This window comes from Pyrus communis, chromosome 9 (genome assembly GCF_041283825.1).
Source record: "Pyrus communis isolate YQ-2024b chromosome 9, ASM4128382v1, whole genome shotgun sequence".
Taxonomy (NCBI): Eukaryota; Viridiplantae; Streptophyta; class Magnoliopsida; order Rosales; family Rosaceae; genus Pyrus; species Pyrus communis.
In genome coordinates this window covers 15094216-15119870 of record NC_142573.1, presented here as the reverse complement: position 1 = coordinate 15119870, position 25655 = coordinate 15094216, and the positions used below count along the sequence as shown (strand labels likewise).

Here is a 25655-nt window from a genome sequence, read left to right as displayed (position 1 = left end):
TGGAAAATAAAATTAAAAAACCAAAAAAAAAAAAAAACAAAACCACCCAACTCAAATTCATCAACGGAAATCCATGGCTCAATACGAACATACCTAATCGCAATTTCGAAATAAGAAGAAATATGAATTGACAAATAAAAAAAATTGGTTTTAGAGGGACTCACCAAGTGATCGGATACCAGACGAGGCCGATTGACGAAGGTGAATTATAGGTTTAAATTTAATTGAATGAAGATATTAATTAATTAATTAATTAATATGGAGTAAGAGATTTGCTTTCCCTTGACATAGTCGAGCTCGAGGAGACCTAGGTCCAGTGACAGAGTCGAGCTCGGGGTGGTGGAAGAGATGACGAGGCGAGACGACGAGAGAGAATTGAGTTGAGTTTGAGGACTCCAGTGGTAGAGTCGAGCTCGAGGAGACCTAGGTCCAAGGTAAAACTCACGGTTCAGATTTGCTGGTAGGTTCCTTTTCAATCTCGTCCGTCCATTGCAATTACAAACGGGCCGGTCCGGGTACCCGTTTTTCTATACTTCTAGAACCGGCCTGCCCTTAAAATTTCAAAGCCCTGGCCTACCCCACCCCGTTTCTCTTTTTAAAAATTAGAAATCGGTGCCCCGAACCTTGATTACCCGTCCTGACCCGCGGTTCGTATACCCGTTTGCCCACCCCTAGTTAATGGTATTGAAATGTCTACCCCAACTAATTTCAAATTCGATATCTTTTTAAAATTGTTTTGGCCTCCGTCAGTTGATTCTTATTTTTGGTCGAAAGGGTAAAAAAAAAAAATGCAGTGAGTCAATTCTACCTGAAAGATATTTTTTACACAAAGATCCTATAAATTGAAAAGGAAGTGAATTGATTTTTATTCAATCAAAGTTCAAGTTATTTTAATATTTATTAAAAAAAAATCAATTAAACCTTAAAAGTCTGCAAAGAAAGTAGTCAATGGACAAACTTTCTTTTTCTTAGTTTTCTTCTATTTTCATGCCTTCTCTTCCTTATGTCCTTTTCTTTTTCTCCTCTTCTTCTTCTACCATAGCAGATGGAAATTTTGATTAGTTTTGATAAAATTTGAAGCATCTTAAAACCTGCAGTAGCAACTTGAGTTACATGATAAGCCTGGAAGAATTTGGTTGCTTTGTCAAATTTACAAACTTAACTTTTTTCCCAGAAAACTAACCAAGATTCCATGCTTCGGATTCCATATATCGAAAAACCACCAGCAACATGATAATCCTTGTATGCAACCTCTAGATTGTTGGGCATGAAAAACAAAATTGCTCCAAATCTTTGTAATAAATTTCAAAAAAAAAAAAAAAATACAAATTGCTGACAAGTTTATGTAGATTCATGGAGAAGAAGAGAGGGTTGGAGTAAAAAAACCCAGAAAAAGAGAGAAAGAGAGGGTGTAAAAATCAAAGTAGACATTAATGCTTTGTCATGGTAAAAACAAATGGAATTTAATTTTCGATCACAATTGGTTTTGAATAGGCTAACGGGCTTGGTTGGATTCCCTCAGGGGCAAGTTTGGAAAAAATATTTATTGTTGGTTTGGACTTTTAGTGCAGTTCCTGAGTTATGTTTGTAGGGTCTGATATATGAATAGTTATGTCTTTATAATTAAATTTTAAGCTCTTTTAATTAAATAATAGTTTATGATGGTTTTTAGTTAAATTAAAGTTAGCCGAACCCCTTTTCAGCTCCCTTAAAAAATGTATTTGTTAATCGTACTTTAAGTGAGATTACGCTTTCATAATGTAAGGTTAAATCTAAAATTTAATTTTTTGACCATTGGAGCAGTAAGTATTGTATTGGTGACCTCAAATTATTGGTATTAGACTTTATGGAAGGAAAATAACTCAGGAATAATATTTTAAGAGTACAAATACCATGACAACTCATCAATAATAATAAATAATTCAACAAATTAGCCTAAGTTTTGTTTAAATTAATTAAATATACTTTTCAATCCCTAATCATTTTTGTCTGGTTGTTAATCTCCTCTTCCAAGCCTTGATCAGTTTCCCTTGGTTTCATCACTCGTACAATATTTTATGGGAGAAGGATTCTCCTTTCTCCTAATCTTCTCTTTCCTTCTCTCATTTCTTATTTGAACATTTATGATTAAGCTACATCAACATCTTATATTGAATTTCTTATAGAGACAAAAAGACAAAAAAAAACAAAGTATAAGAGTAGGAGAGGGAAGGAAATGAGAATCCTAGGGAGAAAATCCTACTCCTATTTCATGATATTCTCTTCAACTCTCCGGAGGATTAAGCAATATGCTTCCATATATATGCTTTGAAAGTTTTGGTTCCAAATTCCAATGAAAATATCAAGAGTTTTGGATATTTAATTTACATAAGATGAATGCTAAGGAGATTCTCAAAAGTTGGACTCTTCGTGGATTCTCTGTCCTTTCATGTTTAATTTGACACAATATTTTATAATGTTGACGTAGAAATTAATGTTAAACTGTGATGTGAAAAATAATATACGAAGAATCCCACTTTGAGAGAATCTCTTTAGAATTTTGTTTACAAAAATATTAGTAAGAATCACTTCCAAATCAGATAAATGGAGATTCTTCAATGATTAAATATAGAAAAGAAATGATAACGGCTACACAACATTTACTTATTTTGCGATTCATAATATTTAAATTACCAGTGGATATCAAAATACAAAACTTGAGACTCCAAAACTTTTTGGTGTAATTTCCGGGTAGTTCAGCTATCCATTCGAAATAAACTTCCAATCTCCACCTTTTTGTTTTGGGGTGTGCTATCCACACACTCCATTTTACTTCTCACACACCCCTTGATAATTTATGTCCGTTGATCTTGTTCAATTCATCCAATCCAACGGCCGAAAATTAAAAAGGTGTGTAAGAAGTAAAATGGGGTGTGTGGATATCACACTCCTTTGTTTTTGGTATAACAATTTCCAACATATTATACAAGGAAGAATTCTAGTTACCTTCTCCATTTGAGCGCATTTTTGCTCGCAAATCTTAAAATTCAAACTCATCTAATGGTGATAAATAGGGTGGTGAGCATATACCATACTAAATAACGGTAAGCAAAAATACTTCCTCTCCATTTACCTTCATTTTTGTGCCTTCCCAACCATCATTTGACATGTGACTTTCATTTGCACATTAAACTAAATAATTATTGTTCTCAAATACAAATTTGTTTTTTTCCATCTTTACTCTTATTATGAATCTTCCATAACAGAGCTTTGATAGGAAAACAAAAATTACATAAAAGGTTTGCGGGACGAAAGGGGAGTTTGGCAGGATACCCCACAGGACATTCCATGTTTAGCTTTACAAATAGATTTTCCATACACTTTATGTTTTTAATATTATTTATGAGTGTAAACTTGTGGCATGACATCCTTACATTTTTATCTGCTCATTATTACATATTTGCACGGTGTCTCTTAGTTATTTGGATTGTCTTGGGCCAAGGACTAGCTTCATGTGTAGTTCACATGCACCGTTTACATTCGCTTTGGATCCAGAGTTAAGTGCCAGGTTGTCATTTTGTGTGATGTTTTGGGCTCGTATGTGATGCGACTAGCATAACTCACATGATGTAGTACCAAAATGTAAAACCTACACCCAACTTGTTCCATTGTCTAATTATCTTTATAATGGACTTGTGTGCCTACATAAATTAATGAGCATTGTTTTCTTGTGATATCGATTTGTGATTTAATGTTGAGATATCTTGATGGTGTACCCTACATATTTTCACTCACCTTTGCTGCAGGGCACCGTATTACATACTAGTATTATATTATTTTTGGGAAACCATGTACTTGTTTTACAGCGACGGGTTACACTTTTCGAAAAGGTTTTACGAAACTTTATTTTCAAGCCCACTTACCCTTGTTTTCGCCCCTCCAGGACTTTAGTGGCAGAGGTTTTGTGATGACGAGGATTGTTGGTAAAAGCTGCAATGTAGAAGACTTCTCCTTTTGGTATAAATGTCATCGCCCTTCTTTTACTGCAATTTATCTATGCTCTGACACTCTTCTACGACTTACCAACCTTCTGAAAGAACACTTTGGCGACCACCACTAGAGTTTACGTGAAGAACCTCCTTGCCAAAGAAATACCCAAAATGGAGACGTTTTGTTGACCCTGAAGCAGGGTAGACATATCGAGAATTGTCTGCTACTGGAAATTTACCAAGCAATCACAACTACGATCCAACCATCGTTACCAACCTTTCTTTGTTAGGAAATCACAAGTGCTTTCATCCTTGACAGTCTTTATTTATTATGCCATCTCCCATAATTTCATCGAGGTTTTGCTTCACCTCGAAGTTTCAAAAATGTCTCGAATGATTATGTTAGTGTTAGAAGTGGTTGCATTTAACGGAAGAGCATTCACATTTGGTCCCCGACAATGTTAATCTTTCAAACATAGCAGATATGATTCCGGATCTTCAGGAGAAAGATCGAATCTCATTAAACCTGTCCTGAAGTAGGTTATTAACTAATTCATTTTTCAGACTTTAGAACACTCCAACCAATACTAGTTCCCAAAATTTCTTTTGGTGCTGTACTCATCATTTTGATGAGTATAGGCATCGAAGTACGAGTTGTTGTACCTACGATTAGTAGAAATCGTCAAAGTTGTAAGTTTTTTCCCTAGAATTATGAAACCACCCCATATGACCAATTTCTAACTAATCGTCCAAAACCATCCACCCGAAGGGGCTCTAACCTGTAATCAGCCTACGGTAGCACCACTCATTGATGATGATGTTTGATACCCCGGAACTGTAAACCAGTACTCAGGCATTATGATTTCTGATACTGGACAGATGCTAGTATCTGGGAGTGATACCTCTATGCCAGAATGTCGTTTTACAGTTTTAGGGTAATGAATAATATCAAAATATCATAAATGCATTAATTAGTGGCACAACTGATAGACTGATTAACAGTGACTACCTGAGCCGAAGAAATTAAAATCGTGAAAACTTAGGAACAAGCCTTGTAAGAGAATAGTAAACACATAGTCATGACAACGACATTAACCACCAGTCAGTCATTTTATCCTTATTTGTTCAAATACTTCAATCACATGGTACCTTAGTCGGGTATGCCTGGACAATTCCTATGCCACAATGTAAGTTTGATATGCCAATGCGAGTGTAGTGGTTGCACCGTTTCCATTACCAATCTAGTAATGCCAGTTAATCTTATTTTGTAGGATATCGTGGAATTCCACATAATCTAGGAGATAGATCTACTGCATTATTACTATTCTTTTGGTGAGGCATCAACTGAAAGTAGTCATTTTTCGACGACTTGTCATTCCTATGGTTAGCTCTACTAGCAAACATCAGAAACTGAAGCACAAATTAATCCCCGCTGTAAAGGCAAAACATTTATTAAGAAAAGTTCTGAGAGCTTGTTAACACGTGTTGTAGAGGAACATGAAAATCTGGTACAACTGAGAATTGTGAACCCAATCAAACTAAATTATTGACGTCATTCCTCAATATCTGCCTGTGATACCGTTAGATTGAGATGTGTGAGGCACCATTGATCTACGTCCAGGTATAACACCTATTTTCCTTGAACTTTCACCGTATAGACCCATGTTTCCATGCATAAAGAGCAAATATTGAACCTTAAAATTCTACATTGTTTACCAGTAATTCATTTGGGTGATGATTAAAAACCTTTGATCCATGTCTTGAATTGATCTCTTTGGCTAACTCTATGGAACCCGAGCTTTCTTCGAGATTGATCTAAAGTTTGGTTGCGACCAGCTGAAGATCAAAAATAATGATGTTCCTAAGACTACGTTTAGGACTCAACATGTTTATTATGAGTTCCTTGTGATGTCATGCGGGTTAACGAATGCTCCAATATTGTTCATGAACCTAACAGATCGTGCATTTCACCCATGTCTTGTGAGATTCGTGATAACCATATCGAGAACTTCCTTGTTTACTTCAATAATGAAGTCAAACTTTCTAAACACTGATGATTTGATCTAAGCAATTTCAAGGCGAATCAACTCTAACTAAAATGTTGTAGACGACATTCTTGTCAATCCCCAAAAATGTTGTAGTTGTAGAAAGATTAGGACCCCTACAAGGTGTTGCGAAATACGATGTATACTTGGTCTTGTCGATTACCATTGATATTTTGTGCTAACTTTCTCCACCTTAGCCTTATTCCTTACAAGTTGACCAGCAAAAAAGTAAGTTTCATTTGAGTTGTGAATGTGATTAAGTTTATGACAATTGAGATGTCTCTTTCTGACTATTGTTCTTACATTTCTTGATGTCACCATTAATTTCAAAATCTACCGTGATACTTCACTGAATGATCTGGCTGCATGGTGATGCAGCCTGGTAGGGTAACTGTTTATGCCTTCTAACAACTGGAACCACATAAAGTGAACTGTTTTCCTATGACTTTAAGTTGACAATTACTACCTTTACAGTAGAAAACTTGATGGTTTCTGTATGGAGAAACATGCCAAAATCTTCACCGACTCCCTTAAACCCCTTAAATACATCTTCATTCGGAAGGAGCTTGATTGTAGACAACGACGATGGAAGAAATTAATCAACGTCTACAATTGCACCATCGTGTACTACCCCGATTGAGCAAACATAGTTGCTGATAATCTCAATAGAAAAGCATGTGGATGACTCAGCCGTTATATCCTATTTCAGTTATGACTCACGAATATTAATATGATGTTACTTACAGATCATCAAGAAACCTTGTTAACTAATTTCCAAGTTTAACTCTTCTACTTTTGGCTTGGGATGAAAAAGGAGATTTCTTAGTTATTAAGCAAATACCTAATTTGTCGGCTAGTTATAGCAGGAAGAAAGAAATCAATCAAATTGTTAGTCACTCCTTATATCCGGACGGATATGAAAGAGTATCACCATGGACTTCATGTATGAGCGACCCCGTACACGTGGAAACAATGATGATGTCTCGATGATTGTTAACTGACTTACTAGGGTGCCCATCTTCTGTCAGTCCATAAGGACACCATTTAGACCGATTGGCAGAATCTTGTCCCATATTTATTTTTATTTTATTCCCTAACGTTGGAAAATTTTGAAACACCCCTTACCGACTAAGTGGAAATCCTATGTGGATTTCAGGCGTGGACATCTGAGTCCTTATTACTCATTGTTCCTTTTCATGTCTTTCTAGGTAGTACGTGTTCTTACAAACACGCGTGCACGAATGAGGCGTAAATTGCATGATTTATGAATTTTTTCCAATGAAGGGTAAACTGGTAATTTTGCACTCTCGTGGTTCCATTACTTGTTTATCAAGATGACAGTCGGTTGTCGGTATTGCAAGTTGCAGATTGTGATATTGATGACCTATTTATTGGGTTCGTTAAGCAAGTGGGTGAGTATGCCCATTTCTGGTAGTATTTTATTAATTAGGCATCGTGCCTAAATAATTATTGTTTGGGCTTGACCCAAAGACACACACACTGTAACAACCTGTCCACAAAAATTATAGTCTTTATAATTTTTAAATTTGAATTCACGAAAATGCCCTTCGAGCCAAAGACGTTGACTTTTGTAGACCGCCTTGTCATGTCACGTAAGAATCATTTTCTTGGTGTATTTGGGTGGTATTCGTCGCTTCAAACACGTGAATACAAACAGAACGTAATTTGGATTATAACTAAGGAGTTATTAACAATTGAAGTCAATGACAAAATAGTAAATTGATTAATTTCTAGAAGGTTCCAGATTTTTGGAGCAAAATCTGGAAACCCACGTGTGTGGCCTAGATTGAATAAAAAAAGAAACGGATGGTTGGGATGAAAGATAAAGAAGAGAAAGAAGGGGCGGAACGCCCATTCAGAAGAGGAGAGAGAAGAGAGTGACCGATGGGAGAGGAGAGAAATGAGAGAAAGGAGAGAAGGGGAGAATGAGAGGAACCCATCGTGTTCCCCTTGACCCGTACCCGATCCGACGTCATCCATGTTTTCCGATGCCATTCAGGCGATTTTTCTAGTGAATCATGTCCTAGCACCATTACCAAACATCTACCCAACCTCCCCTCATTCATTTCCACCCAAAATTCACCTAGATTGACCCCGTTTTGAGGAAGAATGGAACTTGTGGGTTTCGAGGGTGTCACGGCGGAGATCCGCCCATCGTGAAAGCATCGTCGACCATTACCACAATCAAATTGTTAGAGTAAATGTAGAATTATGAAGAATAATCCAAAGGATAACTTTGTGGTACGACTTGAATCGTTTCCTTAAAGTGTTATTTGCCCCACTTGAATGAGTTTGCTAAAGGGTTCTTGGCAAATCATTTCTAGGATACAACAAAGTATGGAATATTCGATTAGCAAAACCAAATTGTATTCCCTTAGAAATAACTAGAAAGAAATTGTATGAACGTGATGGAGAGAAAAGAGAGCAAGGAATGTAGAAACAAATTTCTGAAATTGTGTGTGAAATATTATGCCACAATAGGTATTAATTGGCATTAAGGTACCCGTTCATCGAGTCCTTTCATTTTAGTTGTAGATATACAACTCTTCTTAAAAGTGTTGATCCAAAAGGCATATCTTCTATTTAGAATTTTCAGAAAATAAATATTGACTATTATATCTTTTAATTCTACTCATACAATTTGAGTAAGCATCATGTCTTTTAACCAAAACTTGCAACCATTCAAAAAATATACAACCCTAAAAAGTTGAATAAAAAACAACCCCTTGTAAGGTTGTTGCCCTTTTTGCCCGCACACACATGCTGCACAATGCAACCAAGTCATATATATAAAATAATAATTTATATATTTATTATTGAAATCTCTAACAATCCTTCCCAATTTCAATAATATAATAACATTTCTCTCTTTATAATTAACCACAAATATACTGATATAATCATGCATACAATAAAGGTATCTTTCGAATTAAACCTTTAATTAGTGTAAATAATTCAAAGTTATAACGAATGCGATGGTGACCTAAGTTTAAACCACCTATTCTTATGTTAAAACCGGAATCACTACACACATGATTCTGTCTTATTTCCTTAAAGAAATTTCTGAACTAATTAATCATTATTATGGCTTTGTGCTTCATCCTGGTTTTATGAACATTTACAAGAGAAAACCCAACTCTTGGTAAAAGCGGCACCACTTCTTATGTTCATATAGGTGAGGTTCCTTCCCATGTCCCTACTACTATACATATAACTACAAATAACCTCATTAAGAGATAAAACTCATCCTCCTAAACGTAGCAGTCTTGCACTGATCATCCTGGAGTGAGCTATGTATTAATTTTCAGTGCTTTCACAACCACTTAACAATAACTTGTTATTACCCATTAAACTTTTAAACTAGTGATGTTCTAGACAAAGTCGGGTTACCATTATTGGTGGCTAATTTTCAGTAAAGGGTTTTAACCCCATTCCACTAGATGTACTAATTACCAAAGTTCTTGAAAGTGTTTTCGTTAACAGATCCGCCAAGTTATTACTTGATTTAACATAAATAATATTAATAACTCCATCAGTTATTAATTTCTTGACATATTCATGTCTCAAGCTAATATGTCTAGACTTTCCATTGTATACCTCATTGTATGCTCTAGACAAAGTAGCCTCACTATCATAGTATAAAGAAATGGATGGCATTGGTTGTGACCACAACACTATTTCCAATAACAAATTTCTAATCTATTCCACTTCTTTACCTGCTGCCGCTAATGCTATAAATTCAGATTCCATAGTTGAAGACCAACATAATGGTATGGCATTATGGATGGCATGTTTACCAAGCATGCCATTCAGATTCCGTAGTTTACCTGCTGCCGCTAATGCTAACCATAATCATTTGTGAATTTAGAGTATTTGCATTTAGCAGAACTGTTATGTCTAAATCCATATGAAAAAATGACAAAATCAAACTTTTCATGCCATTGTTTTGGTGCTTGCTTCAATCCATATAACGACTTTACTAATTTACAAACCTTTTTTTTCATTCCCAGGGAGAACAAACCCTTCTGGTTGTTCCATGTAGACTTCTTCATCCAAACCACCATTTAAAAATGATGTTTTCTCGTCCATTTGATGCACATGCAAATTATATAAAGGTGTCAATGCAAACAATATTCTAATTGATGTGAGCCTAGTTACTGGTGCATATGTATCAAAATAATCTATTCCCTTTTTCTGCTTAAAACCTTTGGCAACCAACCTGGCTTTAAATGTCTGAATAGACCCGTCTATATTGTATTTTCTTCTAAATACCCACTTACAACCTATTGCTTTTGATCCTTGAGGCAAGTCTACTAAAATCCTTGTCTGATTAGATATTAATGATTCAAATTCATCATCTATAGCCTTTTTCCAAAAGGCTGCATCTCTTAAGGTGATTGCTTCACTTAGACTTTTAGGATCATCCTCAACATTCAACAATATGGGTATTTTTTTTAAGAACCTTTTTTCTATTTCCTTTGACTAACAATACAATAGATTGAGATGAAATAAAATCAGAGCCTAGAAGTAGTCGTTATAAAATTTATTTTCTATAAATTCAACATCTCTAGACTCAACTATTGTATTTGAGTCTAAATTAAGCAACCTATATGCCTTTGAATTTTCTACATATCCTACAAATATGCTTTTAATTCCTCTTAGACCCAACTTGGATCTCTTAGGATCGAGTGCCTTAAAGCTACACAACCCCATACTCTCAAATCTGACAAATTTGGTTTTCTTCCTTTCCAAATTTCATATAGTGACACATTTGTCTTTGTAGATGTAATTCTATTGTGTATATGGCATGTAGTAAACAATGCTTCACCCCATAAATATTTTGGAGTATTAGTATTAATCATCATAGAATTAATCATTTCAGTGAGTGCCCTATTTTTTTTTTTTTTTGCCAAACCATTTTGTTGTGGTGTATAGGGTGCAGTTCTTTGATGTATAACACCATGCTCATTACAAAAAATATCAAATTCATGTGAAAAATATTCACTACCTCTATCACTACTAAGGCATTTAATTTTCCTTCCTTTTTGGTTTTCAACTTCAGCTTTATAGCGCTTAAAACACTCAAAAGCTTCATCTTTAGTAGACAATAAATAAGCATAAGTGAACTTAGAACAATCATCTATAAATGTGATAAAATATATTTTTCCTCTTGTTAAAATACCATTGAATTCACATATGTCAGAATGTATTAAGTCTAATAAATTTGTATTTCTTTCGGCAGTTGGAAAAGGTTTCTTAGTCATTTTCGCTTGGATATATGTTTCACATTTATCATTATAATCATCAGCAAGCAATTAAACCAAGTTTGTGCATGTATTTTAAAGATCTAAAATTTATATGTGCTAAACGTAAATGTCATAAATGAGAAGAAGATTCAACAATATAAGCAAAATAATTCACTTTATTATTAAGACTTAGTTTAAACATCCCATCACAAGAATACCCCTTCCCAACAAACATCCCATTTTTCGACATTATTAACTTGTCGGGCTCTAGAACAATCTTTATATTGTTCTTACATGATAAATTTGTAGACACCAGATTCTTTCTAATTTCTGGAACATGCAATACATTAAGCAATATCAATTTCTTCCCAAAAGTAAATTGAAGTTCAACAGTTCCTTTTCCTAGAGCTTTGGCGGAATATGATTCCCCATTAAAACCTATTGATTGTCCATTGATGCTTTATATGTCTTGAATTGTGCTTTGTTATTGCACACATGTATAGTAGCCCCTGAGTCGAGCCACCAATCGAAGGATTTTATTGCCATTGCCATATTCAGTTTGGTAATCATGCCAATATGCATCATTGATACCATTGCAACAATGTTATCAATTCCAGAGTTTTCCACCATATTTGCGCTATTGATCTTATTGGCATATTCCTCACATGTTTTTCTGTGTCTACAATCACAAATGTAATGACTTTCTACAATGGTAGTAGACACCATTTGCATTCTTTTGATTGTTGTTGGAATTGATCTTCTTAAACTTCCCTTTGTCAATTTTGACTTTGAAGTTCTTTTTATATTTGTTTCCTTCAACAATGTTAACTTTTGAGGAATCTTGAATTGCAAAATTCTTATCACAATTTTGAGTATCCTCTTCAATTTGAATACCCTTTTGCAAATCCTCCAAACTAATATCTTCCACAATGTGTAGAAGTTTCTTTCTATAGTTATTCCATGTTTAGGGTAATTTTGCCATAATAGCCCCAACTATCATAGGATCCGGAATAACTATTTTAAGTTCACAAAGCTTTGAGACCAAGACAATAATTCATGAACTTGGTCTAGGATAGTTTTGTTATCAAACATAGTGAACTCATAATCTTTGAACATTAAAAATTTATCGGTACCTCTTTCCTACGTTGTGTACTCAAGCGCTTTCCAAATTTCCTTCGGATATTGAATATGTGCGTACAGTTCATATAAACGATCATATAATTTGCCCAAGATGTGTCCTTGACATACCAATTCATCTTCTTCACGTTTATTTCGATCGGCAACTATTTTGTACGAGTCTTTGTCACTTGGTTCAAGACTAGGCTCCAATTTTGGGTCCAACACATATATGACATTTAGAACAGTAAGCATGAAACGTATCTTGTCCTTCCATCAGGTGAAATTTGATCCATCAAATTTGTCTAGCTTGTAGACATCTTGATTGATAATCTTCAAAGCCATGTTATCAGATTTGTTCTCCCTGACGAAAATAACACTTTAAGATTGTTAGAATTATGGAGAATAATCCGAATGATGACTTTGAGATACGACTTGAATCATTTCCTTAAAGTATTATTTGCCCCCACTCGAATGAGTTTGCTAAACGGTTCTTGGCAAATCACTTCCAGGATACAACAATTTATGAAATATTTGATTAGCAAAACCGAATTGTATTCCCTTGGAAATAACTAGAAAGAAATTGTATGAATGTGATGGAAAAAAAAGAGAGCAAGGAATGTAGAAACAAATTTTTGAAATTGTGTGTGAAACATTACGCCACAATAGGTATTTATAGGCATTAAGGCACCCGTTTATCGAGTCCTTTCATTTTAGTTGAAGATATACAACTCTTTTTAAAAGTGTTGATTCAAAAGACATGTCTTCTATTTAGAATTTTTAGAAAATAAATATTGATTAATTATATCTTTTAATTCTACTCATACAATTTGAGTAAGCATCATGTCGTTTAACCAAAACTTGCAACCATTCAAAAAATATACAACCCTAAAAGGTTGAATAAAGCACAACCCTTTGTAAGGTTGCTGCCCTTTCTACGCACACACACATGTTGCACAACGCAGCCAAGTCATATATATGTATATATATATAATAATATAATAATAATTTATGTATTTATTATTGAAATCTCTAACACAAACCACTCAACTTGAACCTAGGAACAAAGCCCAAACAAGTTTGGGGGCGTTGAAGTTCGAATAGAGGTCGAATCAAAGCACACACAAATCTAAGGTCTCAGTGAGTTCATGGTGATTTGAGGCTTTTCCCGGCCAAAATGGACTTGGCCACAGGTATAAAACTTGCTCCACTCACTGAGATCTTCATTTCTGTGAAGTTTGAGAATTTTTAGAAATAGTTGATTTTTTCGATGAGTAGGGGTGGCGACCACCGTGTACGGGGGCGCGTGGGTCGAGCATCCCCTGACCTTCCTAGGCTAAATTTGATTTTCCAATTCCATTCGTGAAGTCCAATTGATGAATTTCCATCGTTTGAACCTAGTTCCATTAAGGTCTGCCACTTGATTATTATAGCAATTGACGATTCGACCGTTGAATCGTCACCAAACTTTGACACGTTATAATACGTAATATTTAAGGATATTAGAAACTTACAGATTGGAAATCCTACATACGGAACTTCTCAAATAGGATATGTAAGTTACGTGTTCTATGGATAAGAATTCTGAGACGTGATTTGATAATTGTTCTAGGCGCTGATTGTTCGTGACGCCTCAATATTCATGTTAGGGAGTTGTAGCGTGGACCTCAGGTGAGTGGGTCTTTTTCCTTTTTATAGTGTGTGTGTGTATATATATATAAACTTTATAGTTTCCACAAATGCTTTGAACTGAGTTATGCATAGCATGTCATGATTTAAAGGTGTTATATTTAAATATTGCATTATGATGAGATTTGTGATTTTGCCAAATGATCCTACAGGGGCGTAGGTAAGTTCAGATGAGTTATTATGTGATTGAAACGGTTGAATTATATGAGTATGCATATATTCATTAGAGTTCATCATGGCTGCACCACGGTATTAGTGCTCCCATTCGGGGCCAGGGCCAGTCTTCACGTGATTGTTCACCTCCTACACCACACGCTCACCTTGAATCCAAGTCTGGTGCCAGTCTGTCGTACATACCACAATAGGTGATTCTGACTCGTAGGTGACCCGCAATTTATTGCACAACCTTCATGTGATCGTAGCACTTGAGCGTACATATTTATACCCAGCATGTTGTACAAGTCACACTAGGTGACTCCGACTCGTGTGCTAGCCTAGATTGATGAGTTATATATCCAGTCGTATAGGTCACACAAGGTGACACCAACCGGCATACTATTTTATATTAGTTGCACATCTGGTTTACATCTTTTAGTGCTGAAATATTATGACATGGCATATCTCAATTTTCGCTGGTCTTGTGCATTGGTTTTCATACCTACTTAGTATTATTATTTTCTGGAAACTATACGGGTTTTACAGCGAGGGGTTATAATGTTTTCAAAAGGTTTTTATTAAAACTTTATTTTCAGGCCCACTCACCTTTGTTCTTTGCCCCTTCAGGTTCTAGTAGTAGAGTTTTCGTACCGACGAGGATTATTGGCAAATCTTGGGCTAGATGATTACCATCGATGGTATAATTCTCACCTTATTTTACTATACTGTGCTTATGCTCTGTCATCACGTGTGAAATGGGTTCATACCTACTCACCACGCACTCTTGTACTTAGGTACTTTTAGGTTTAAATTTATTCACATCTTCCACATCAATATACTTTTTGGCTTCGTCACCTTCCAAATGTCGGTCAACACAGCTCGATTCGGAGTCCTAGTGGACATTCCTGGTCGGGGTGTGTCACGCACACACACCTAGTCTCGTAGTGCTTGTCACTACGATCACGTGGATGCAAGCGATACAAAATTAGAAGATACCATTATGTTGAAAAGGCTACATAGGACACTGAGAAACGTGCGAAAGGTTTGTATCCATATTTCTTCCTTGTTTAAATTTTGTATTTCGAATTTCGAGGACAAAATTTTCTTAAAGAGGGTAGATTGTGACATCTCGTCCTGAGATTTATTGTATTTTATTCTCAGTAGTAGTGAAATTATTAAAATACCCCTGAGGTGCCATATAGGCCTTCCATGTAGACCTTAATTTTTCTTTCACTTTTCCAGTCTTAATTTACTATTTTTGAATAATACTCATTTTTAAGAACACGTGCCCGCAAATGGAACTCAATTTGGAGTTATAACAAACCAATCATGTTTGAAACTATGTAAAACTACCGAGACAATTTTAAAACTTGAATTGTGACTTTGTGCAGTGTGCATCACTTCCCCGTTGTGATGAGAGACTGATTTTGTGCAGTACACCTATGTGAATCTTACCCTTAAATTTTCATAATATATTGTGGCAAATGGATATTAAAATAATGATTTATTTGGGTTTTGAACACCCCACTTTTCCAACTCCATCTGCCACTATCATTCTCCCTCACTATAGCCGACTCTCCCTCTCCCACCATCTCTCTCTCATTCTCTGACACTCACACACCACTCATCATTTCTCTTTTCCCCTTCACTATCTTCCTTTCTCTTTCTATCTCATTCAAACATCATGTTTTTTTTTTTATAAATATTTTCTTTCTCCCTCCCTCTCACACATCACTCTCTTAACTCTCTCACATAACTCTCTCGGTTGTCCCTCTCTCATTCAAACTCCCAAAATATCTTAGCTACCTCTATCTGCAAATGCAAAGATGCCGGATCCCCCCCACACCTTTCGCCATCTCTACGACGAGCTAGACAACCACCTCAGCTCCCCACTTTCTTTCCTGTATTACCTCTCATCCCTCAGCTCTCATCTCTTCCCTCTCAACTATCCCTCACCTCTATATTTTCTCTCTTGTCCCACCCCTGCAACGCCACCACCAACTCGTCACGCCAGTTAGTTTTCAGACTGTAATACCATCGTGATCCTCAACCATAAACACTTAGGACACCCAGGTCCCTCTCGCGACAATGGCTGCTGCCATTGTTCCTTGTCCCTCCGACGATTGTTTTGGTGAACCACACACTCCCAACCTCGGTAAGGACTCGCACCACCCCGTTTCATTATAGATTTTGATTTCTAGCTTGATTTCAAACTCACACACGAGTTTTAGGTAAGTTTTACCCAAAAATCACCTTGGGGAAGCTTTTTCCCAGATTCCGGCGAGAAATACAGCCCTAGCATGCCATTTTCCAGCCAAATGCGACCACGAAAGAGAACCCAAATGGTATGTTTTTTTTCCTTACCTCTTGAGCTTCATTTTGGCTTTTGAATCTTTGAATTTGGTTGAAAAATGAACCCGTTAGGACCTTTTAGAGTTTCCCGATAAATTTCCGGCAGTTGCAGCGGTAACCGGCCATAGAAGAAGAAGGAGAAGGAGAAAAAACAAAAAAAAAGCCCCAAACCTTTAGCCCAAACTCTTGAGCCGGCTCGTGAGTTCAAACGGGTCAACCCGATCCATTACAAAAAAAGCCCAAAACCCAAACTTAGAACTAGCCCAACCCATGACCCTTCAACCTGGATTCGGATTTGAACACGGGATCCAGCCCAACCCAGATTATAAATGGATTCTAGAATATTCCTGGTGTTGATTTTTTCGAAATTTCTCAGAAACCCTCCTAGGCTAATTTCGACGTCTCGAGTCCGTTTTTGATATCCATTTAGTGAAATTTCAAAGTTTTAACGTATTTGACTTTTTTGGGTTGACAATTGACTTTTTACAAAATTTGCCCGGGACCCCTCTTAGCGTATTTCAACGCTCTGAGTCCAAATCTGCACTCCATTTTCTCAAATTTTATCGTTTAAGTTGATTTTTATTAATAGGTCCCAATATTATGCTTAGATGCGATTACTATCAGAGACTCCGACTTTCTTAGCTTCGAAAGGATGTGACATCGCAAGTACCTATAAGTGGGTCTTTTTGTTTTTACGTGTATATATGTATATGTGTGTGTGTGTGTGTGTGTGTGTGTGTGTGATTTTCCCAACAATTGCTTTTATATATTATGATGTGACATGCCATGTTTAGCTTTACAAATAAATTTTTTGTACACTTTATGTTTTTAATATTATTTATGAGCATAAACTGTTCTATTGTCTAATTATCTCTGCAATGGACTTGTGTGCCTACATAAATTAATTATCATTGTTTTCTTGTGATATCTATTTGAGATTTAATGTTAAGATATCTTGGTGGTGTACCCTACATCTTTTCACTCACCTTTGTTGCAGGGTACCGTATTATATACTAGTATTATATTATTTTTGGAAAACCATATACTTGTTTTACAGCGACGGATTACACTTTCCGAAAAGGTTTTACAAAACTTTATTTTCATGCCCACTCATCCTTATTTTTGACCCCTCCAGGATATTAGTGGCAGAGGTTTCATGACGACAAAGATTGTTGGCAAAAGCTGCTATGTAGGAGACTTCTCATTTTGGTATTAATGTCATTACCCTTCTTTTACTTTAATTTATCTACGCTCTGATATCACTTGTGTGATATGGGTTCAATCTCTGCTCACATGCACACTCTAAATTAGTCACTTTTAGGTTTTAATTTATTCACATTTTCCACATCATTACACTTTATAGCTTCGTCACCTTCCAGGTGTCGGACAGCATATCGCGATTCGGGTGTCTAGGCAGACATTCCGGGTCGGGGTGTGTCAAGTTACGTGTCACTTATAGCTTGTGGAATTACATTAATTTTGTTAATTAATTCAGTGGCAGTTTTAGTTAGAAACTAAGAGGTCACTCACCTATGATAGTACTAATGGCCTTACTGGAGGATGATAAGATATAATTAATTGTTAACTATATCAGATTAGTTATTTGGGCATGTTGGACATGATTTTAATTAAAATAAAGTTTGAGCTTTATTTAATTAAAAGGAGTCCAATCAGAAGCCCAAGTAAGCAAGTAAAGTGGGCTTAACGCAAGGCTTAAAGCACTAGGCCTCTAGGCGTCTAGGCGTCAAACCCTACTGTTGTGCGGCAAGGGTGGTGTATAAATACACCTTGTGTTTTTCTCATATGTCCCATGCAATAAATTTTATCTCTCAAAGAAAAAGAGAAAAAAACCTAGCTGAGGTACACCCTAGTATGCTGACCACTCCTCTTTTATTTATATTGCGTATTTAATTATTCGCATTAAATAACTCCCAATTGTATGCTCAAAAACCCAACATGTAAAACGAGGTCACATTCTTAAGACCAAATGGTATGACTATGTAGTAAACATTTCTGAAAGATGTATGGAAGACTGCCATTTATTCATCTCTCATGGACATTTTCATTTTGATTATAACTCATCCATAAATGACCTTAATCCCGCCCAGAAGTTGAATCAATCATGAATTCCATGTTGGGGAGCGAGAATTCATCTTTTGGGAATGCTCTGTTGAGGTCTCCATAGTTGACACATCTTTATTTTAACAGTATCTTCTTCTTCTTCTTCTTCACAGGAACTATGTTTGCCAACCAAAGGGGGTGCTTGATAAAACTAATGAATCCCTTAGCTAGAAGCTTTTCCACTTGTACTTTGATCTATGCTTCAATCTTTGGATGAATGTTTCTTCTTTGTTGCACTACATGCTTGACTCCAGGTTGAACGTTCAATGTATGGCACACTAGGCTTGGGTCCAAGCCGGGCATTTCCTCCTAGCTCCAAGCGAAAACATCTTTAAATTCTTTCAACATGTTAACTGTTTTTCAACAGATAAGTACACATTAATGGAATTCATCCTTTGAATATATAGATGAGTCATCACTCAACTCTACTTTTTTAAGTTTTTTCTGTCATTACAGTGGAGCTATCTTGCATGCGCTCTGGCATTGACATGATATTTTGGAGAGATTCAAGACCAACAAGAGATGTGGGCACAACTTCAATTCTTTTCATGTCATCACTTGTTTACCTTACGGCTCCTCCCTACTTGGGACTTTCCCACACAACATGGTTCGGGTCCCTAAACTTTTCATAAGCAGTATACAATGCGTCCATTTAGTAATGTAACCTTGGAGTACTATGGAGGGTGTAAGTGAGGTTATTGACTTCTGATTGGGTTCTCCTTTCTCGCTCTAAGGCTAGCATGAGTTTTGTGTTGCTAAGATCACACAACTTTTTTTGGAGGCAAAAATGTGCCCAAAACCCTAGATGGATTACTTGTGGCTCTTGAGAAATCGTTGTAGAACTCTGCCTAAGAGTAATGAACTTCATCTTGGTCAAAAGGCAATTGGTTCATAGGTATGAGAATTTGGCTCAACCCAATTCTCCCATTGACACATTGATTGTAAGTGGAAACCACAAACATGGTTGGTTGAGAAAGAGAGAGGAAGAGTCATAAATTGCTAGAATGAAGAGAGAGTTGGAGGTCTGGTTGCATTGGTCATTTTTCCATTTTCAAGTTTTAAACTACACCCTTAATGGACCAAAAAGCATCTACGTTTTCCTTTTTCTAATTTTTGGACCCAAAAAAAAAAAAAAAATCACAATTTGAGTAAATCGCAAACTGAATTTTCCATTCTTTTCCGGATTACAAGTCATATCAATTTTTCTCTTGTTGGTAAAATCACAACTCAATTAAGCAGGTTGAGAAATAGAATTAAAACAGAATTTTCCATTCTTTCGTTTGAACAAACAATATTATTTACATTAAAGTGAGGAATGTGAACTTTATCTCATAATGAGTTAGTAATAATACTTTAAATTTATTTTTATCGAAAATTAAATCCAATACATCTTATTTACAAGTAAAAATAACTTCGCTAAACTTTAATACTAAAAAGGCAGAATCGTCCATTTTGTTAGCTTTGAGAAGAAACATTTTTGGGTGCTTGAATGGCCGGGCGTTTTCAATTCAACTATGTTAAATAAACACAAATATTACGCGAACTACAAACGGTCTATGTCAATATCGTCACTCTAACTCAAATGGGTCCCACTATTTCTAGTCTTGTTCCACCAGCCACACCACCCTATGTGACCATTCTCTTGTCCTCTCCATCAGTCGGATTCTCTTCGCATTCGCAGCAGCACTCTGACCAAATTACGAGAAAACCGTTAAAAAGGAGGCGAATTGCAGCTCCAGCCCCTTCCGTCGCTGACTTTGAAATTAGGCGGCGATGTCGGCGCCGTCTCCGGCGACCTACTCCACGTCGCCTCCTCCTTCTTCACCTGCGACTAACGCCACGTCGCCTCCATCTTCGTCACCTGCGACTAACACCACTTCACCTCCTCCTCCGACGACGACGACCAACGGAACCACACCTTCGCCGCCTCCGCCTGCGTCTCAACCGCCGAGATTGCCGTCGAACCCGAACGTGGGGGTTATAGTAGGGGTTGCAATTGGAGGGTTTTGTACTCTACTTGTGGTGGGAATTTTTTTCCTTTTCTACAGAAGGCGGAAGAGGCGGCAGGAGAGAGCGCGGCAGTCCGGGAACTATCCAGAAGAACCCAAAAGTGAGCTTCTTTTCATTGTCTTAAAATTGAAACCAGAAACCAAAAATAAATAAATAAAAACATGATTCTGTTGTGATCAATTCAGTTACAAATCGGTTAGGAATTAAAAATATTTTCGGGCGATTTGGTAACCATTTCGATTTTAGTTTTCGGTTTATTTTGTGCTTAAGGTGAAAGTGGGAGGAAGAAGCGTGTTGTGGGAGTTAGGGAAGGCCTCTTAATATACTCTGGCATCATCGATTTAGTTATGTCTCATCTCCGTTTTTGTCGAAAAATGGCCGCCCATGTTCTTGTGTTTGACCCAAGTATTAGGGCCGTTTCATAACCATTTCGTTTTCATGTTTTTGTTATGGTTTTCAATTTTCACTTTTTGGAAAAGTGAAAATTGAATTCTTGTTTGGTAACTCCTTTTAGTTTTCAAAATAAACGAAAACGAAAAATTAAAAGTGAAAACTCAATGCCAAATTTTAAAAACTCAAGAAGTAGTTTTCAGTTTTTGTTTTTTGTTCGAAAACTGGAAGTAGTAACTAAACAAGATTTTAGTTTTCAGTTTTCAAAAGAGTGAAAACAAAACTGAAAATGAAATGGTTATCAAACGGCTCCTTAATTTGTCATGATTGAGATTGGTGAATTGATTATGCAAACTTAATGCATGAACGAGTAAAGTATCAGGAAGTGATTTTGAGTTTGTGTAGTCTCCTATAGAGACAACGGCAGGTCCTCCATGTTTAGAAAGGCTTAACTTTAAACAAAAAGTGGTTGTTTTATTCTGCTTGATTTCATTATTTATATGAACTAGCGTTAACGAATTTAGTTTTACCATGTCACATGGTTTATATTATTCAGTTTTAGTGATCATTTAACTCTATTTGCCCCAGATTTCTGAAATCTCTATAATTTGTGAAATTCCGACTATTCCTGATATCTGATCGTTGCCTCTAATTAAATTTGTATCATTACTATTCTTTGATTTCTCCAGATGATTTTGGTGGTCCTCCTCAACATTTGCAGCATAATTATGATCCTCCACCGTCAGAAAAAGTAGAACTGTTGCCAAAGCCTACTCATCCCCCAGTACCATCTTCGACTAGTAGCAGGTTGGGCTCTGAGAAACCACCCTCAGTAGCATCGTCTGGCTTTGCCGTTGGATCGTCACAAATCACATTTACATATGAAGAATTAGCAATGGCAACAAATGGTTTCTCCAATGTCAATCTCCTTGGTCAAGGAGGATTTGGTTTTGTTCATAAAGGAGTCCTACCAAATGGGAAAGTAGTTGCAATTAAGCAGCTGAAAGCTGGGAGTGGGCAAGGGGAGCGTGAATTTCAAGCAGAGATTGAAGTTATTAGTCGTGTCCATCACAGACATCTTGTTTCACTGGTTGGACACTGCATTAGTGGGGCCCAGAGGTTGCTTGTTTACGAGTTCGTTCCAAACGATACCTTGCAATTTCATCTGCATGGTAAGTATTTTCGTTGGTTAGTCTTCTGCATTTCATATCAGTGATTGTAATTTTATCAAAGAAAAACTTTACAGGAAAGGGGAGACCAACTATGGATTGGCAAACTAGATTGAAAATCGCCGTAGGTTCTGCCAAAGGATTAGCATATCTCCATGAGGACTGTAAGCCTTCTTTGCGTGCTAGCTTTGTTGTTGAAAACCATAAGAAAATTTTCTGGTCCGTGTTGTATGCTTTGGAATTCACCCACTCTTGAGCTATATCTCCAGGTCAACCGAAGATCATACACCGTGACATCAAGGCAGCTAATATTCTTCTTGATCAGCACTTTGAGGCAAAGGTAAACTTGTTACTTGTTAGTCCTTATTTACAAAGGTAGTATTGTGATAGTTGCATGACTCATTACCTCTTGACCACTAATTCCACTCCAATTGAAATTTGAAGATAGAATGAGTAGTATTATACTATTATTGGATAACTACCGTAGAAGAGTTTTTTTTGGTCAAAGCTACTTTGTTTTCTTAAAATGGAGAAACAAAGAGAAAAGAGAAAAGGATTACATGCTTATATAAGGGCTAGTACCGTAATGATCTCATCAAAATCTCGATCCTTATCCTTGCTTTCCGATTCTCCATGCCAAAGGAATCCATGTTGTTGAATTCACTGGCAATCTGGATAACTTTGACTTAAACATTACAATTACTCCGCTATTCATTTGACCAAGCAAATCCATCCTTAAGATGGAGCTGTCGAATATATTTGTCAGTTAGGTTTCAATGCTCCTAAAAATTGACTCATATATTGTACTGTATCTGTATGTAATCTTTGTTCAGGTTGCAGATTTTGGACTTGCCAAGTTGGCTTTAGATACCGATACTCATGTTTCCACTAGGGTCATGGGAACTTTTGGGTAAGATTATTTGTCTGTAATAATTTTCCTTACAGCTTTACTGGTCCCATGCAGTCCAGTTTTGGAGTGAAATAAAAAACATCTATTGTTTGGGCTCTAATGGTTGATTTGCTAATATAGTTCAATTTCTTGCTTTCTCCCAAACCTACCAAATGCAGTTACTTAGCTCCTGAATACGCATCTAGTGGAAAGCTCACTGAGAAGTCAGATGTATTTTCGTTTGGGGTTGTGCTGTTGGAGTTGATAACTGGACGCCAACCCATCGATAAAACTCAGACCTTCACTGATGATAGCATGGTTGAGTGGGTGTGTATAAAATACGCTCACTACCAATTCAACACCCTGTACTTTACCATCATATTTTGTAGAGAACAAAACTATGAAGCACACTTTTATTTTGAGCTGTTAACAAATTCTGTTGTTCTGCTGGATATTTCTTTGGTATATGGCAATGGCCAAGTCTTCTATGTTGGCTAACTGTTCTTGTCTTCACCTATTAGAACGGAATTTGTTTTCATTATAAAGCTTCAATGGCATGGAAAAACTGATAGATCATGCCAATGAATTTCAGGCGAGGCCTTTGCTTGCGCAAGCATTGGAAACAGGCAACTTTGATGCTCTCGTTGACGTTAGGTTGCAGAATGACTACAACACCAGTGAAATGGCCTGTATGCTTGCTTGCGCTGCTGCTTGCGTGCGTCATTCTGCCCGACGTCGGCCGCGAATGAGCCAGGTAATCCTACAGAGTTCTCAAGTTGATCTCTCAAAAGTAGTCTATTGCGCATTTCATATAAATTTTATTTGAGCATGGAACCATGGAAATTCAAATACCAATTTGGTCCCTATTTTTCCTAGTTACTTGTCCAACTTTACTAAACACTGTAATGGGAAAGGTGCATTCTCATTTCTCTTCATCCCCCTGGAACACATAAGATTTATTGTCATTTCCATTCCATGAACCAACGGAACCGTAGACCTGGTGGGAGGTTTGAAATCCCAACTCCAGCAATGCTTAGAGTATTGGTTTGGTAAACCCAAAAAGACAGAGTTCAAAGGTTGAACCAACCTAGTCATGTAAGATTTTGTGGCCGGTTAACTTCACATTTTCCATTTCATTGATCTTTCCTATTACCTTGTACATGTTCAGGTTGTTAGTAGCCTAAGAAACTTTATAGTTCCAGTTTGACTGTGTGCTGGTTATCGTTTTTTAACCGATCCATGTAAACATTGTTCTGCATGTGCCATTTGATTCTTAATATTTGATTGAAATCAGGTGGTTCGAGCCTTGGAAGGAAATCTTTCTGCAGATGAGTTAAATGAGGGAATCATACCGGGTCAAAGTACGGTATTCAGTTACGGAAGCTCAGAGTACAAAGCTAGTGAGTACAAGGAAGACTTGAATAAATTCAGAAAACTAGCACTAGCACTAGAAAGCCAAGAGCAAGAGACCAGTGAGAACAGTGGACCTAGCAGTGACTTTGGCCTGCTCTCAAGTGGTGAAGGCCAACAAACCACCCAAGAGATCGAACTCGGGAAAACAAAGAAAAACACCCAAGATCTTGAGTGAAAGCCGTTGACAACTGATACCGAACACCTTGGAAACCCAACTTCTCCTGTTCTTATACTTGCAAGTTTGCCAGACTCACACACCTGCTAACATGAAAAAGCACCATTTTCTATGGTACATTCGATTGATCGAATGTACGAGTGTTGAGCTAGATTAATGATATTTGTGGGAGCTGCATGCTTAATTGTTTGAAGAATTGGAGTGTTTGTATACCGCCCAGGAGTTTGATTGAAATCAGACGCCTGGATGTCCATATCAATACATTGTGTTCCAGATGGATTAAGCACTGGATCAAAGCTTGAAATTATTTACTGAAGTTAGGAAGAATTAGGATGAATAATTCTGGATGTATTTTGTTGGGATTTTTTATTGTGATTATAAATAGTTGGTTATATATTTTACATTTCTTGAAGTCCTTAATACCATTTCTCTGTACAAGTTGTGTCATTTGCTTGTGCATTGTATATTAAAATTAAACTCAAAATTCGATTGACCAGGTTACAAATTCTCAACAACTTTATTTAATGAATTTTCTATGATATGTTTATTCTCTGTTTAATGAGTACTGAAATTCATAGTAAATTCACGTACTACATACGTATGTATTTTTAAAAATATTTTTATGTTTTGTACACATCTTAATGAATTAGACATTTTATTAAAAAAATCCAACATATTATACACGTATTTATGTATTTTTCATGTTTCATACATAAAATTTACGTATATGTATTTTTAACATATTATTAAAAAAACATAAATAAATAAATTTTAAATTTTAAAAAATGGTCTAATATTTTAAAGTACATTTTTAACAAATTTGTTGATTTAATGTACGTATTTGACACATACTATACTCGTTCCATATTTTACTATGTTACTATGTTGACATCAT

The 25655-nt window shown here is 36.4% G+C and overlaps 1 protein-coding gene and 1 long non-coding RNA gene across 3 annotated transcripts; both read left to right on the top strand.

The window, feature by feature from the left end:
* The first annotated feature begins 15994 nt into the window (after positions 1–15994).
* Positions 15995–19647, top strand: LOC148694312 (uncharacterized). Its single transcript, XR_015966927.1, has 4 exons — positions 15995–16396; positions 16473–16586; positions 17729–17802; positions 18828–19647. It is a non-coding gene; the product is annotated as an uncharacterized LOC148694312 (long non-coding RNA).
* Positions 19648–20337: 690 nt separating this feature from the next.
* LOC137739449 (proline-rich receptor-like protein kinase PERK15) lies at positions 20338–25156 on the top strand. Of its 2 annotated transcripts, XM_068479018.2 has the most exons (8): positions 20338–20824; positions 21804–22286; positions 22361–22447; positions 22553–22623; positions 23117–23193; positions 23352–23499; positions 23765–23926; positions 24467–25156. In XM_068479018.2, exons 1-8 carry the CDS (start codon positions 20488–20490, stop codon positions 24758–24760), a joined length of 1659 nt encoding a protein of 552 aa, XP_068335119.2. In that variant the 5' UTR covers positions 20338–20487; the 3' UTR covers positions 24761–25156. The 2 variants fall into 2 exon arrangements, with proteins under 2 accessions (XP_068335119.2, XP_088555612.1); XM_088699486.1 differs by lacking the exons at positions 23117–23193; positions 23352–23499 and having other exon boundaries at positions 20353–20824.
* Positions 25157–25655: the final 499 nt, after the last annotated feature.